The sequence below is a fragment of the Mustela nigripes genome, chromosome 12 (genome assembly GCF_022355385.1).
Source record: "Mustela nigripes isolate SB6536 chromosome 12, MUSNIG.SB6536, whole genome shotgun sequence".
Taxonomy (NCBI): domain Eukaryota; kingdom Metazoa; phylum Chordata; class Mammalia; order Carnivora; family Mustelidae; genus Mustela; species Mustela nigripes.
In genome coordinates this window covers 149,524,401-149,539,045 of record NC_081568.1, presented here as the reverse complement: position 1 = coordinate 149,539,045, position 14,645 = coordinate 149,524,401, and the positions used below count along the sequence as shown (strand labels likewise).

The following is a 14,645-nucleotide window of genomic DNA, read 5'->3' as shown; positions in this document are numbered from 1 at the left end:
ACAGTTCCACTCTGCTTTACCTGCCCACTGGCATCTTTTGCCCCTGTAGAGATCCAGATGTGTATAATTCTGATCTCAGGCTGATTTCATGGTTGATCGGAGTTCTTTGGTAGGTAATCAGCTCACTTTAGGGTACAGGTTTCAAATGCACCTCCTCCTACTTCCCCGCCATCTTGTCCCCCCCCCCCGAAATCTCTTTTCTTGACTATAGAAATCATAGGCCAAACAGTAGTGTTTACTGGGGAGGAATGGCAGAAAGTTAAACTTCTACTCTTCTTTTTTTTTTTAATTTTTAAATTAAATTTATTTATTTTCAGCATAAGAGTATTCATTATTTTTTCACCACACCCAGTGCTCCATGCAATCAGTGCCATCTATAATACTGACCACCTGGTACCCCAACCTCCCACCCCCCGCCACTTCAAACCCCTCAGATTGTTTTTCAGAGTCCATAGTCTCTCATGATTTACCTCCCCTTCCAATTTCCCCAACTCCCTTCTCCTCTCTAACTCCCGATATCCTCCATGTTATTTGTTATGCTCCACAAATAAGTGAAACCATATGAAAATCTAGTGTAGATGGTTTTGGTTTGCATGCTTTAGGGGGCTGTTTCAGTCTCACTCCTGGGTTTTGAGTTTTTTATGGCTGTGTTGTTGTCTGTGGATAGTTGTTAATTCATATTTCTGTAAGGGAGACTAAACTCTGGTGTCAACTATTCCATCACCTTGCTGATGTCACTTCTAAATGATTTTGTATATCCCTTTAAAAAATTATTTTTTAACTTCTACATTGGTGTGGGCATTGTGTCAAAAATTGGGGAAATACCAGTGATAAAAATAGGTAAAATGCCATAATTCTTATATTTACATCCTATTATGGAGAAGAGATAATAAAGTCATGATAAAAATATGAGAAATGGATAATGTGAATAAAAATAAAACAGGGTAAGGAGCATATGACAATTTAACATTAACTTATAAAATAAAACTTCTCTAATAATCAAATAATGGAGAAGAGACCTAAATGAATTGAAAAAATAAAAAAGACCACAATTTATCCGGTGAAAGAGACTGCCAGAGAGAGAGAATAGTAATATTTTCTCTTTACTAAGTATGTTAAACCCAATGATACTTATTGATATATCTAATAAATTTATATTGTATTCTCTTGCATTATACTAATTTATATCATTTTATTGCTTTATTTTAAAGACTTTTTTTTACTATGGGGTTCTATGTCCATATAACTAATTTTATATATTTGTTCAGTTTTCTTTTAACAACACATTCATAGGGTATAAATTATACTTTATAAAGAGTAACATGCCCTTTGTTTTATTTCTCTTTATGCAGTTTGTACTGGTTCCCTAATATAAACAAGATAAACTACCTTTCAAATATCTTTTCTCTTTTTCTATCATCCAATCCTGGCTCATATTTCCTAGTGTTTGTTACTCTCTATCTTTAAATATGCTTCGTCTTTCACTACTTGATTTATTAACCCTAAATTTTTTTTTACTGCCAAATATTAACCGTGAAGCAACCATTCAGTTTAATCTTCATTATTATTTTCAAATTCTTTCCTGACTCAAGCTAATTCCCATTTTACATTTCTCTGTTTTCTGACGATGACCTCTTCTGGACAAGTCATCAAATCTCTGACTCTTATATTTCAGCCTTATGATGTTTTCCCATTGTCAAAACTACTTTATTTAGAAATTTTTTTCTGGTTGTAAATAAAGTTTCAGTATTGTATTAGGATTTAAATCTGGCTTGTGACAACAAATTTCAGATCAATATACTTGTTCTCCTAAAAAGTTTGCTAATTATTTTTTGTTGATGTTTCCTTTTCCCTATAGTATTTTTGGTTAGAAAATGCATTTTCATATGTTATTATTTAAATATTTAATTTGCTTTTACCATTGTTACCAGCTAGATTCCATGAAGTTGCTGTCATGGGGGAATCCTTTCCACATTTCTCAAGCTCTACTGCTTTGTCATATTCACTCCCACAATTTTCTCCATGTCTTATATCTTTCTAATTTCTTGTTCTTAAATTTAAGTGTAGTTTACACACTAAATTACATTGGTTTCATGTGTAAAATATAGTGATTCCACAGATTTATACATTATACTATGCTGATCACAAATATAACTATTATCTGTCATTTTACAATGTTATTACAATATCATTGATTGTATTCCTTATGCTGTCCATTATGCTGTCTCCTGTCTTACTCATTTCACAACTGGAAGAATGTTTATCTCCCATTCTTCTTCACTCACTTTGCCAATTCCTTATGTCCTTGCCTTCTCTGTATTAAGGTCTGATTCTGGTTTTGTTTGTTTGTTTGTTTGTTTAATAATTTATTGTTTATTAATTTATTTTAGAGTACACCCACATATGAGTGAAATTGTATGGTATTAGTCTTTCTCAGTTTGAGTTATTTCACTTACCATGATGCCCTCCAGGTTTATTCGTGCTGATGCAAATGACATGATTTCTTCTTTTTATGGCTGCATACTATTCCTGTGTGTGTGTGTGTGTGTGTGTGCACTATATCATCCGTACCCATGTCTCTATTGATGGACACTTAGTTTGCTTCCGTATCTTGGCTATTTGAAATAATGTTGCATTAAGCACACTGTTTTCCATACTGGCTACACCCATTTGCATTACCATCAGTGGTGTACAAGGATCACTTTTACTCCACATTTTTACCCACACTTGTTTGTTCTCTGTTTAACACTAGCCAGTTTGACTGGTTTGAGGTGATAGCTAACTGTGGTTTTGATTTTCATTTCGGGATGATTAATAATGTGGAGCATCTTTGTATATGTCTATTGGTCATCTGTATGTCTTCTTCAGAAAAATATCTATTCAGGTTCTCCACTCATTTTTTAATCAGATTTTTTTCATTTTGAGTTGGATAAGTTCTTTACATATTTTGGATATTAATTCCCTATGAGATATACCATTTGCAAATATCTTCTATTCAATAGGTTGCTTTTTTGTTTTGTTTTGTTGGTTTCCTTTGCTGTGCAAAAGCTTTTCATTATGGCAGCTGGGTGAACCTGGTGGTGGGTATTATGGAGGGCACATATTCCATGGAGCACTGGGTGTGGTGCATAAACAACGAATCTTGGAACACTGAAAATAAATTAAATTAAATTTTTAAAAAACTTTTCATTTTGATGTAGTCTCACTAGATCATTTGTGCTTTTGCTTACCTTGCCTAAGGAGACTTATCTAGAAAAATGTCATGACCAATTTCAAGGAAATTACTGCCTATTACTTCTTCTAGGATTTTTATGATTTTAGGTCTCACATTTAATCTATTCATATCTCACATATTTCATCCATTTTGAGGTTATTTTCTGTGTATGGTATTAGAAAGTGGTCCAGTTTCATTATTTTGCATATAGCTTTCCAGTTTTCCCAGACCATTTATTGAAGAGTCTTTTTCTGATTGTATATTCTTGTCTACTTTGGTCATAGAATAGCTAACTATATAATTGCATGTTTAATTCTGGGCTCTTTATTCTGTGCCATTGATGTATGTGTCCATTCTTTATGCAGCACCATACTGTATTGATTACTATACCTTTGTAGTATAAACTGATTTGTGAACTTAAGATATTTCCAGCTTTGTTTTTCTTCCTCAAGATTGTTTTGACTATTTGTGGTCTTTTTGTTTCCATACAAAGTTTAGTTTTATTTGTTCTAGTTTCTGAAAAGTGTTGGTATTTTGATAGGGATTGCTTTGTTAGGCAATATGGACATTTTAACAATATTAATTCTTCCAGTCTATGAGCATGGAATCTCTTTCCATTTATTTGTGTCATATTTGATTTCTTTTACCAGTGCTTTATAGTTTTCAGAGTACAGGTCTTTCACTGTCTTGGTTATTTGTTTTAGGTATTCTATTATTTTGGGGGCTGTTATAAATTGAGTTCTTTTCTTAATTTCTCTTTCTGATATTTTGATATTGGTGTATAGAACCACTATCATTTTCTGGGTATTAATTTTGTTTCCTGCAAATACACTGAATTCATTTCCAGTAGTTGTGTTTTTTGGGGATTTTTCTATATATAATATCATATCATCTGCAAATAGTGACAGTTTAACTTTTTCCTTACTAATGTGGATACCTTTAATTTTTTTCTTGTTTGATTGCTGTGCCTAAGACTGCCAGTATTATGTTGAATAAGTCATGTCTCACTTCTCATTACTTTATTATCCCTGGCCATGACTGGTAAGGTGATCTCCTCAGTTTTGACAATCCTTCCTCTTAGCTCCACCTCCTTCCCAGGCTCTCTCCAAGCCTTTCTTTTGATGTATCTTCTGATTGCTCTTTGCATTTTGCCTATCAGACTTCTGCACAGGTATTCACATTAATGGAAAAAAAAAACTCTTCTTATTAGGAAAAATAGTTTCTGATATTTTTGGAGTGCTGCTTCTGTCGGTTACCTTGAATGTTGCTCTTCTTCTTTTCTGGAACTTCTGTTCCCATTTTTGGTTTTCAGCACAGGTTTTTATGAATCACAGTACCTTTTTTTCTCTATTACATGTCATTTGCATTTGGTCAGTTTTATTTGTCTCCTGATTATAATGAAGATGTCATTTGCACTTTCTTTTGTAACTTCTTGTCGTGAATGTTTGGTATATATTTAAAAATTAAAATAGAATGAGTAAGATTATAATCTTATAATTTTATAAGATTATAAAATTAATTAAAGTTGTGTACTAGCAACCTCCTTACTTATATTAGAAAAGTTTTACTGTTTGCCTCTGTGAAGAAGGAGCTGATTGAAATTAGGGGGCACCTTGGTGTCTCAATAAGTTACACATCTGCCTTCAACTCAGGTCATGATCTCAGGGTCCTAGGATTGAGCCCCGTATCACACTCTCTTTTCAGCAAGAAACCTGCTTCTCCCTCTCCCTTTGTCTGATGTTCCCACTGCTTGTGTGCTCTCTGCCTTTCTGCAAATCAATAAATAAAATAAATGAAATAAGAATTTTAAAAGAATACTTTTCTTTATTATGTTCAATTGGCCAGCATATAGTAATACTTTTTTTAAAAGTGTACAAAAGATTTTCACTAGGGTACTTCTGCAGAGTTCCAAATAGTAGAAAACGATGGTGACTGGGAGAGAGAAGTAGTGCATATGACAAGGAAACATTGAAAAAATACATATTTATACACCCACACATATGTGTATATGTATATAATTAAAAGAAAAAATTTTCTGAATATATGATTAGTTAGTATGTATATCCCTCATTTTATTAGCAAAACTAATAACTAATATGATAAGCCATAAACAAAATGCCTGTAAGATCAAAGATTTTTTCACTTTTTCATCTAAATTATTCCATCTCAAATAAAAACTTTTTTTTGATAGCTACTCTAACACAGGAGAATTTTTTACTATTTGTGCCTTACCTTAAGAAGGAAAATTATGTTACATAGTTCTGAACTCAGATAAATTTCTATATTGCTGTAATAAGACAGTTATATAAACTATATAGGTTTAACATTTCATTATTTCATCTTGATTAACAAAGATATACACAAATAAACATTTCTTCTTTTTTTTAAAATTTCTTTTCAGCATAACAGTATTCATTGTTTTTGAACCACACCCAGTGCCTCATGCAATCCGTGCCCTCTCCAATACCCACCATCAGGTTCCCCCAACCTCCCACCCCAAGCCCCTTAAAAACCCTCAGATTGTTTTTCAGAGTCCATAGTTTTGCTCATGGTTCACCTCCCCCTCCAATTTCTCTCAACTCCCTTCTCTCCATCTCCCCTTGTCCTCCATGCTATTTGTTATTGAGAGCCAAAGAACTAGAGTAGGTTTCATTTTGAATTCCATTTTCTCCTCTTTTGCATGAAAGTCTATAGCTTTGCTCTTAATGATGCCATGCATCAAATGTGAATCCCCTAATGTCCATTGAACAGCTTTGGCTAAATATGTGTAAGTCTTCATTTTAACTAAATTTTCTCATTGATTTTCACTTGGATTATGATGTAATTTTATGCATGCACGCAATTATAGATATGGAATAATATTTGGCAATATAACTTTGATAGTAGTCTGAATATTGATCAAGATATTTGATTACATCTTAAAGTAAAATATTTGCATAAAAAGAAAACAGAAGGTGAATTATTCTCCTGCATAAGTAATTTTAATATTCAAACATATCACTTAAAAATTAACAAAATATGCAAATACATTTAAAAATGCAAATAACAAACAACTTCCACTTAAAAATAAATATTAAAACAATTATTTTCACAAATCACATTAGAAGCTAAAAATAATAAAATATAATTTGTTCATGGTAAGTTGACATGAATAGCTTTCGATCATGTCTGGAAGAAACATTGATTATACTACATACATAAGATTGGCAAGCTTAATGTCATACATTTTGTCAACTAGTTCTATTAGGGAAAACTTTAAAGTAAATAAATAATACTTTAAAGTAAATAAAGTATAAGTAATTATATTTTTTTACAATGTTATCATTTATGGTAATAAATAATAACCAACTTCAATTACATTTAACAAAATAATTGCTAAAACAAGTTGTTTCTTCTAGTGTACTCAGCAGTTAACAATGATATTTGGGTAAAGATAGTATAAGTCAATGTTATTTTTAAAATTTAAATATATTATTTTTCAAATATTATGTACTAAAACATAATGTGTTCAAAATAAATTATAAACAAAAATAATAAATACTGGGTGACTATAAATACCATTGAAATATTTCAAAAATTAATACTCAACATTTGTTTTTTGTTTGTCTGGGCAATTCATTTATTATTTTTTTATTTGTTTGTTTGTTTATTTTAATTTTGATTTGACAGAGTGAGTGAGTGAGTGAGAATGAGAGAGAACACAAGTAGGGGGAGAAGAAGCAGACTATCCACTGAGAAGGGAGCCTGATGTAGGGCTCAATTGTTTTGGTAACTCTATCTCTCCTTCTTTCTGAATGATATCTTTGCTGGATAGAATACTCTTGGATGCAGATTTTTCCCATTCTGCACTTTGAATATATGATGCCACTCTCTTGTGGCTTGCTAAACTTCTGTTGAGAAATCTCCAGCTTCCCTTGTAAGTTAGGACTTCTTTTTTCTTGTTGCTTTTAAGATTTTTTTCTTTAGCACAATATTTTGCAAATTTAATTGCAATATGTCATGGTGTTGGCCTGGTTTTGTTGAGTTTGATGGGAATTCTCTATGCCTCTCAGATCTGGATGTCTGTTTCCTTCCCCAGATTAAGGAAGTTTTCATCTCATTTCTTTACTTAAATTTTCTGCCCCTCTTCTCTCTTCTTCTTTGGGACTCCTATAATATGAGTATTACTATGTTTTATGGAGTCACTGAATTCCTTAAGTCTATTCTCATGTTGCAGAATTCCTCTGTCACTCTTTTGTTCAGCTTCATTATTTTCCATTTTGTCTTCTGTATCATTAATTCATTCATCTGCTTTTTCCAGCTTGCTGTTCATTGCATGAAGCCTGTTTCCAAGAGAAAGTATTGTGATGGTGTTTTCATTAGTGCTGTTCCCATTTGAAAGAGGGATATATGCTCAAGGAAACAGATGGAGGAGGAATTTTCCATCAAATAACACACATTGAGAAAAGTACTATCAGTCTTTACAATATGAATGTTATAAAAGGAAGATAATCATATTAGATAAACACTACAGTTTACCGTTGTTTACCTTATTATCATCTTTCCCTAAAATATTAATCCTTTTATAAATTGAAGTCTACAGGACAATGGAGGAAAGCAACAACAGTTCTGAAAAGGGATTTCTTCTTCTGGGGTTTTCAGATGAGCCCCAACTAGAAAGGATCCTTTTTGTCATAATTTTGCTTTTCTACATCTTGAACATCCTGGGGAACACTGCCATCATTTTGGTATCTTGTTTAGCCCCCAAACTCCACACCCCAATGTACTTTTTCCTCAGCAATCTCTCTTGTGTGGACATTTGCTTTACCACCAGTGTTGCCCCACAGTTGCTGGTTACCATGAATAAGAAAGAAAAAAACATGAGCTATGGTGGATGTGTGGCCCAGCTCTATGTGGCCATGGGGTTGGGCTCCTCTGAGTGTATTCTCCTGGCAGTCATGGCTTATGACCGATATGCTGCTGTCTGCCGGCCTCTGCAATACACAACTATAATGCATCCTCAGCTCTGTGCATCCCTGGCCAGTGTAGCATGGCTCAGTGGACTCATAACCTCCTTAATTCAATGCTCCCTTACTGTGCAACTGCCCCTTTGTGGTCATCACAAACTGAACCATATTTTCTGTGAGGTTCCTGTGCTCATTAAGCTGGCCTGTGTGGACACAACTTTCAATGAAATAGAACTCTTTGTGGCTAGTATAATTTTTCTAATTGTACCTGTGTCACTCATCTTAGTCTCCTATGGCTTTATAACAAAAGCCATGCTGAAGATAAAATCAGCAAAAGGGCGCTGGAAGGCCTTTGGGACTTGTTCTTCCCACCTGATTGTGGTCATTATTTTCTATGGAACCATCATCTTTATGTACCTTCAACCAGCCAAAAGTAGCTCAAAAAACCAGGGAAAATTTGTCTCTCTTTTCTACACCATAGTCACCCCACTCTTAAACCCCATTATCTATACCTTGAGAAACAAAGATGTGAAAGGGGCCTTGAGAACACTGGTAATGAGAAATGTTCTTGTTTTAGAAAATATATGACTGTAGATATAACATTAGTGGGCTATTCTTAGCTCACAGATTATTTGTTCTAAGTACTGGGTTGTTTTTAAACATTGCCATAAGGAATAGTAACAGACACAGAATTCTGTAAGAAGCTAAAATACTCAAGTCACCGTGGTTTTTCATTCTTTCCAAACATTCTTTGAATGAATCCAAGATCTTATGTTCTATCAACTTTTCTCTTCTTCAACCATGTTATCAAATCAATTTTCATGCACAGATTGTTTTACGCTGGAGTCCATGTGTAGCTTGTAAACCTCTGCTTATTCCTAAAAGCTCAACTGAAATGTTACTGGCACTCCCCAGCTTTCTGGAATTATCATTCACCTTACCTTTAAAAAAATTATCATAATATATGTTCCCATGAAATATGAAATATACTTTATTTCTATATTTTCAAACACTGTGTGTACATATAAACACACATAATATATATGTTGTATATCATGTGTATATATGTATGTTTCCAAGTTTATAACATATTTATGCATATATATGACATAATCTATAACATACATATTATATATATGTGTGCATATATATAATATTTATATATATATATACATATATATAAAGTAAACTTGGAAATTATATATAATATGTAACTGTTTCACCATTAGTTTAAACTAGAGAATGGACAAATTTCACTATGTTGGCTTATTTGTATTATAAAAAACATAAACCTAATTCAGAATTGTGATACATTGATTACATTTGTAATGTAAATTATGACTTTTTTATTAAAAAAGTGAAATGAGTAAGCTTTTATTAAGTTGATCAGTTCACATATTATTTATTCCCCTTCTCTTAAAAGATTTAGAAATTGAGTGAAAGTGAAAGAAAAGTATGTCATTCTTTCTGTCTTTCTGTCCAAAGAGAGTGAAATTTGTTAACTTGCCAAATCAAGTACTTTAACAGAATTGTGCAGCTATAGGAAAATTAATTTAATCTACAATCTTTTACTTTCTTTTTTTATTATGACACAGCAAGGCAAAAAGAAGCATAAAAATATCAATGAAAATAAAAAGCATAATTCATACAGAATTTGTGTGGGCTTTCATATGTTTTAAACTTGCAATGACAAAAAAGAAAAGAGGATCATTTAAAATTCTTCATATCAAAATGACGTTGTCAGTCTACAAGAGCTGAAGAGAAAATTTTGACCTGTCTCTACATCCAAAGACAAGTTTAAAGACAAAAACGCTGCACACATAAGAAAAAAAAAAAAATCAGAGAAATTTTCTAAATAAATTAGTTAAGACCTCTATAAAGATACGTTGTGAAATTTATACCCTTTGAACACCTTGATAGCAACAAAAATAATGAATATTAAATTTATGAGAAAGAAAAATCATAAAAGACTAGTTGAATTTGCCTTCTAGAATTTTCAAATATGAGTAACACACACACTAATGGGAGTAACCTAGTGGGAACAGAGTGGGACATGTTAAGGGACACAATCTTTCATTTATAATACTCAAGATGAGAAGAAGTTGTATAAATGACCTTTTTTATAGAGGCATTACTTCTTTATATCCAGAAAAGCATGGCAAAAGAAAACACAACCCACATGTCAAAGTTGGTGGGAATGCAAGCTGGTGCAACCACTCTGGAAAACAGCATGGAGGTTCCTCAAAAAGTTGAAAATAGACCTACCCTATGACCCAGCAATTACACTACTAGGTATTTACTCTAAAGACACAAATGTAGTGATCCGAAAGGACATATGCACCTGAATGTTTATAGCAGTAATGTCCACAATAGCCAAACTATGGAAAGAACCTAGATGTCCATCAACAGATGAAAGGATAAAGAAGATGTGGTATGTGTATATATACATATATATATATATATATATATATATATATATATATATATATATAAATGAATACTATGCAATCATCAAAATAAATGAAATCTTGCCATTTGTGATGATGTGGATGGAACTAGAGGGTATTATGCTTAGCGAAATAGGTCAGTCATAGAAAGACAACTATATGATCTCCCTGATATGAGAAAGTGGAGATGCAATATGGGGGGTTTAGGGGGTAGGAAAAGAATAAAAGAAACAAGATGGGATTGGGAGGGAGACATACCATAAGAGACTCTTACTCTCACAAAACAAACTGAAGGTTTCCAGGGAGAGGGTGGTGGGGTTATGGACATTGGGGAGGGTATGTGCTATGGTGAGTGCTGTGAAGTGTGTAAACCTGGCAATTCACAGACCTGTATCCCTGGGGCTAATAATACATTATATATTAATAAATATATATATTAATATATGTATATTAATAAAAAAATTCTACTTAGAAGACAAGATGGCAGAGAAGTAGGAGAAGGCCCTGTTTCAACCTGTACCCTAAAGCGAGCTGATTACCTACCAAAGAACTCTGATCACCCATGAAATCAGCTTGAGATTAGAATTATACACTTTTGGATCTCTACCAGGGCAGAAGATGGCAGTGGACAGGTAAAGCGGAGTGGGAACATTGGACTGATATCAGAATATAAACAAAAGGGGGAGGGAGCCACCAGAAGTGACCCATTGGAAAGTAATACCCCAACACAAAAGTGCCCTGTTATTAGGGACCAGCACTAACTTGGAGTCTGGTTGAAAGTACTCAAAATGAGCAAAAGATCTTAAGGGGAAATTGGTGGAATTGGGCGGTTAGGGACAGGGACATAAGCCCATGGACCCAGGACAGCCACCACTGGCAAGGAGCCAGAGAGTGCAGCGAGAAGCCAAGTCTTGGTCTCTGAGCTGCCGGCCTGCCTGAGAGCCTCGGGTGGCAGTGCCCCTGAGGGTGAGGAAGCCTGCGGTGGATGCCAGCTGGCAGAACGACAGCTTTTTGCACTCTGCATGTGTGCTGTTAGAGCAGGGTCTGAGTCATGCCCCACAGCCTCCCCTGAGAGAGGTTCATGCAGGTGCCAGCTAGCTGGTGCTCTCTAGGACCCAGAGAGTCTGAGCACTCTCAGCCCTGGCCAGCATGAAAATCTCAGTGCACTGTCTCTGCTTCAGACCTCTCTGGTGGACTGGAGCTGCCCAGACAGCCAAGGCTAGTATTTCTCATGGTTTGGGGTACAAGCGAGAGTTCCTGTGACCCCAGAGACTTTGATGGGGGACGTGCTGTGCCAACAGCAAAGGGGGAATTTATGTGCTCTGGAGCACCCAGAGGGGAACAGATTGAGGCTTCTCTCTGAGATAGGAGTCTGGGTACAGTTTGCTTTCCTCTAAATCTCTTAAGAACTGACAAAAGCCGCCACAGGGAGAAAAAATAAACAAACAAGCAAAAAACCAAAAGACCCTCCAGATATCAAAATGCTTAAAAACCGGTTTCCTCAGAGCCCAGGACTCAACTCTAGCAAGAATCCCTGAAAAACCATGTGGCAGGCCCCTCCCCCAGAGAGCCAGTCAAAAAAACAAAAGACAGGAGGAAAACCACCACTACTTCATAGATACAACTTTTGTTTTTAATTTATTCCCACTATTCTGGTTCTTTTCATTTTTTAATAATTTTTAACCTATTTACCATCACAATGAGATGCTAAACATGTACTAATTTCATGTACTAAACATGAAATTCCATAATAACCTTTTAACCTGAACTTTCTTTTCTTTTTTTTTTTTTTTTAACGATTCATCATTTGTTTATTACACCCAGTTCTCATCACATCACATGACCTCCTTAATGGCCATTGCCCATTTATTCCCTTCCCCTAAACACCTCCCCTTCTGTAATCCTCAGTTGTTTCCCAGAGTCAAAAGAGTTTCTCATGGTTTATCTCCATCTCTGATTTTTTCCCTTTCAATTTTCCCTCTCTTCCCCTATGATCCTCTGCACTATTCCTTATATTCCACATATGAGTGAACCCATGTGATAATTGTCTTTCTCTGATTGATTACTTCACTCAGCATAATCCCCTCCATTACATCCATGTCAATGTAAATGGTAAGTGGTCATCCTTGTTGGCTCAGTAATATTTCATGTTTTTGCAAGGATGTGGAGAAATGGGTAACTTCTTACACTGTCTGTGGGAATGCAAGCTAGTACAGCTACTCTGGAAAACAGTATGGAGGTTCCTAAAGAAGTAAAAATTAGAGCTACCCTACGACCTAACAATTGCACTACTGGGTATTTACCCCAAAGATATTCTGGTAGTATATAAATGTAGTGAAAAGAAGGACATATGTTCTCCAATGTTCATAGCAGCAATATCCACAATAACAAAACTGTGGAAGGAGCTGAGATAGCCTTCAATAGAAGAATGGATAAAGAGGATGTGATTCATATTTACCATGGAATATTAACCTGAACTTTCTTGATACATATACCTCTGTTTTGCTTTTGCTTTTCTATTTTTTTAATTTTTTTAATTTAATTTAATTATTTTTTAATATTCATATAGAGATAAGCTTCTAGGTGATGCCCTTTTTCCAATCAATGCTATTCCTATAGGTAAACCAGTCTTAATCCCCCTTGATCTCAGGAAAGTTGAGTCCATTAACAATGATATCAAAATACATCCAGGAAGAAACAAAATAACCCTGCTCACAAACACTGAGAACTTACAACCATGCTCCCATCATTTTTTTCTGTCAGTGTTTCTGTGTATATGTTTTTATTCCGGTAGTATATAAATCTTATACTTCAGGTTCATTTTGATGGGGTTCTTTTATTTATTTATTTATTTTTATTTTTTTCCCTTCTCAACTACTTTTGTCAGACTTTTAGTTTCTGTTTTTGTTTGCATATTTCAAAAAACTTACCTTTGGGGCCCATTTGGGCTGGGCTTTCTCTTTTGTTTTATCTTTATTTTTTTTCACATCTCTCTCCCTTTTTATCTTTTTTTCTTTCTTTTTGGTAGGGCCTTCTGATTGCTCAGAAGCATTCCAGGGTGCACTGTGCCTGCATCACAGTTGACACATTCAGTTACACATCCATTCAGACATCTCTCACCAAAATGATTAGGAGGAGGAATGCCCAACAGAAGAAAAATTCAGAGACTGGGACCTCTCCATCAGGGCTGCTGGATATGGACATGCATATTATGTCAGAAATGGAATTCAGGCTAACAATTATCCAGGCAATAGCTATATTGAAGAAAGTCTTTGATGACGCCATCAGGGATGATGTTCACAATTATCTCAATGAGTTACAACCTAATCTAAATTATCCAAAAGCAAGGGTAACTGAGACAGAGTAGAATTAGTGATCTAAAGGACAAAGTGATAGAGAAAAAGGATCAGGAGGAAGCCTGGAACAAACAGCTTAGAAGCTATGAAAACAGAATTAGGGAAATAAGTGATGTCATGATATGTTCCAACATGAGAATTATTAGAACTCCTGAGGATGAGGAAAGAGAAAGAAGACTAGAGGATATAGTTGAAGAAATTCTCCATGAATATTTCCCCAGTCTGGCGATTGGAACCAGCATTCTTATGCTAGAGGCGAAAACGCTGCCCCCAAGATCATAGAATCTAGAAAGAACTCAAGACAGCTGATTGTGAAAATGATGAATCATAATAGTAGACAGGAGCTCTTGAAAGCACCTAGAGGGGAGAAATCCCTTATGTATAGAGGAAAGCCCATCAGAATAATGTCAGACCTGTCCACAGAAACCTGGCAAGCCAGAAACAGCTGGAAAAACATACTCAGGGCACTAAATGAGAAAAACATGCAGCCAAGAATATTTTATTCAGCAAGACTGACATTCACAATGGATGGAGAGATAAAGAGGATCCAATACCAGCAAGGTTTAAGAGTATGGGACCACCAAGCTGACACTGCAGAAATATTAAGGGAGGTTATATAAAAGAGAAAAAATTCTAAGAATATCATTAAACAGAAATATATGGAGACAATCTATAGAAACCA

The 14,645-nt window shown here is 34.6% G+C and overlaps 1 protein-coding gene across 1 annotated transcript; it reads left to right on the top strand.

Annotated features, from left to right (window-relative positions):
• Positions 1 to 7,800: 7,800 nt before the first annotated feature.
• Positions 7,801 to 8,748, top strand: LOC132027639 (olfactory receptor 2G6). The gene has a single exon (XM_059416412.1). The coding sequence runs from the start codon at positions 7,801 to 7,803 to the stop codon at positions 8,746 to 8,748; it is 948 nt and encodes a 315-aa protein (XP_059272395.1).
• The last annotated feature ends 5,897 nt before the right edge of the window (positions 8,749 to 14,645 follow it).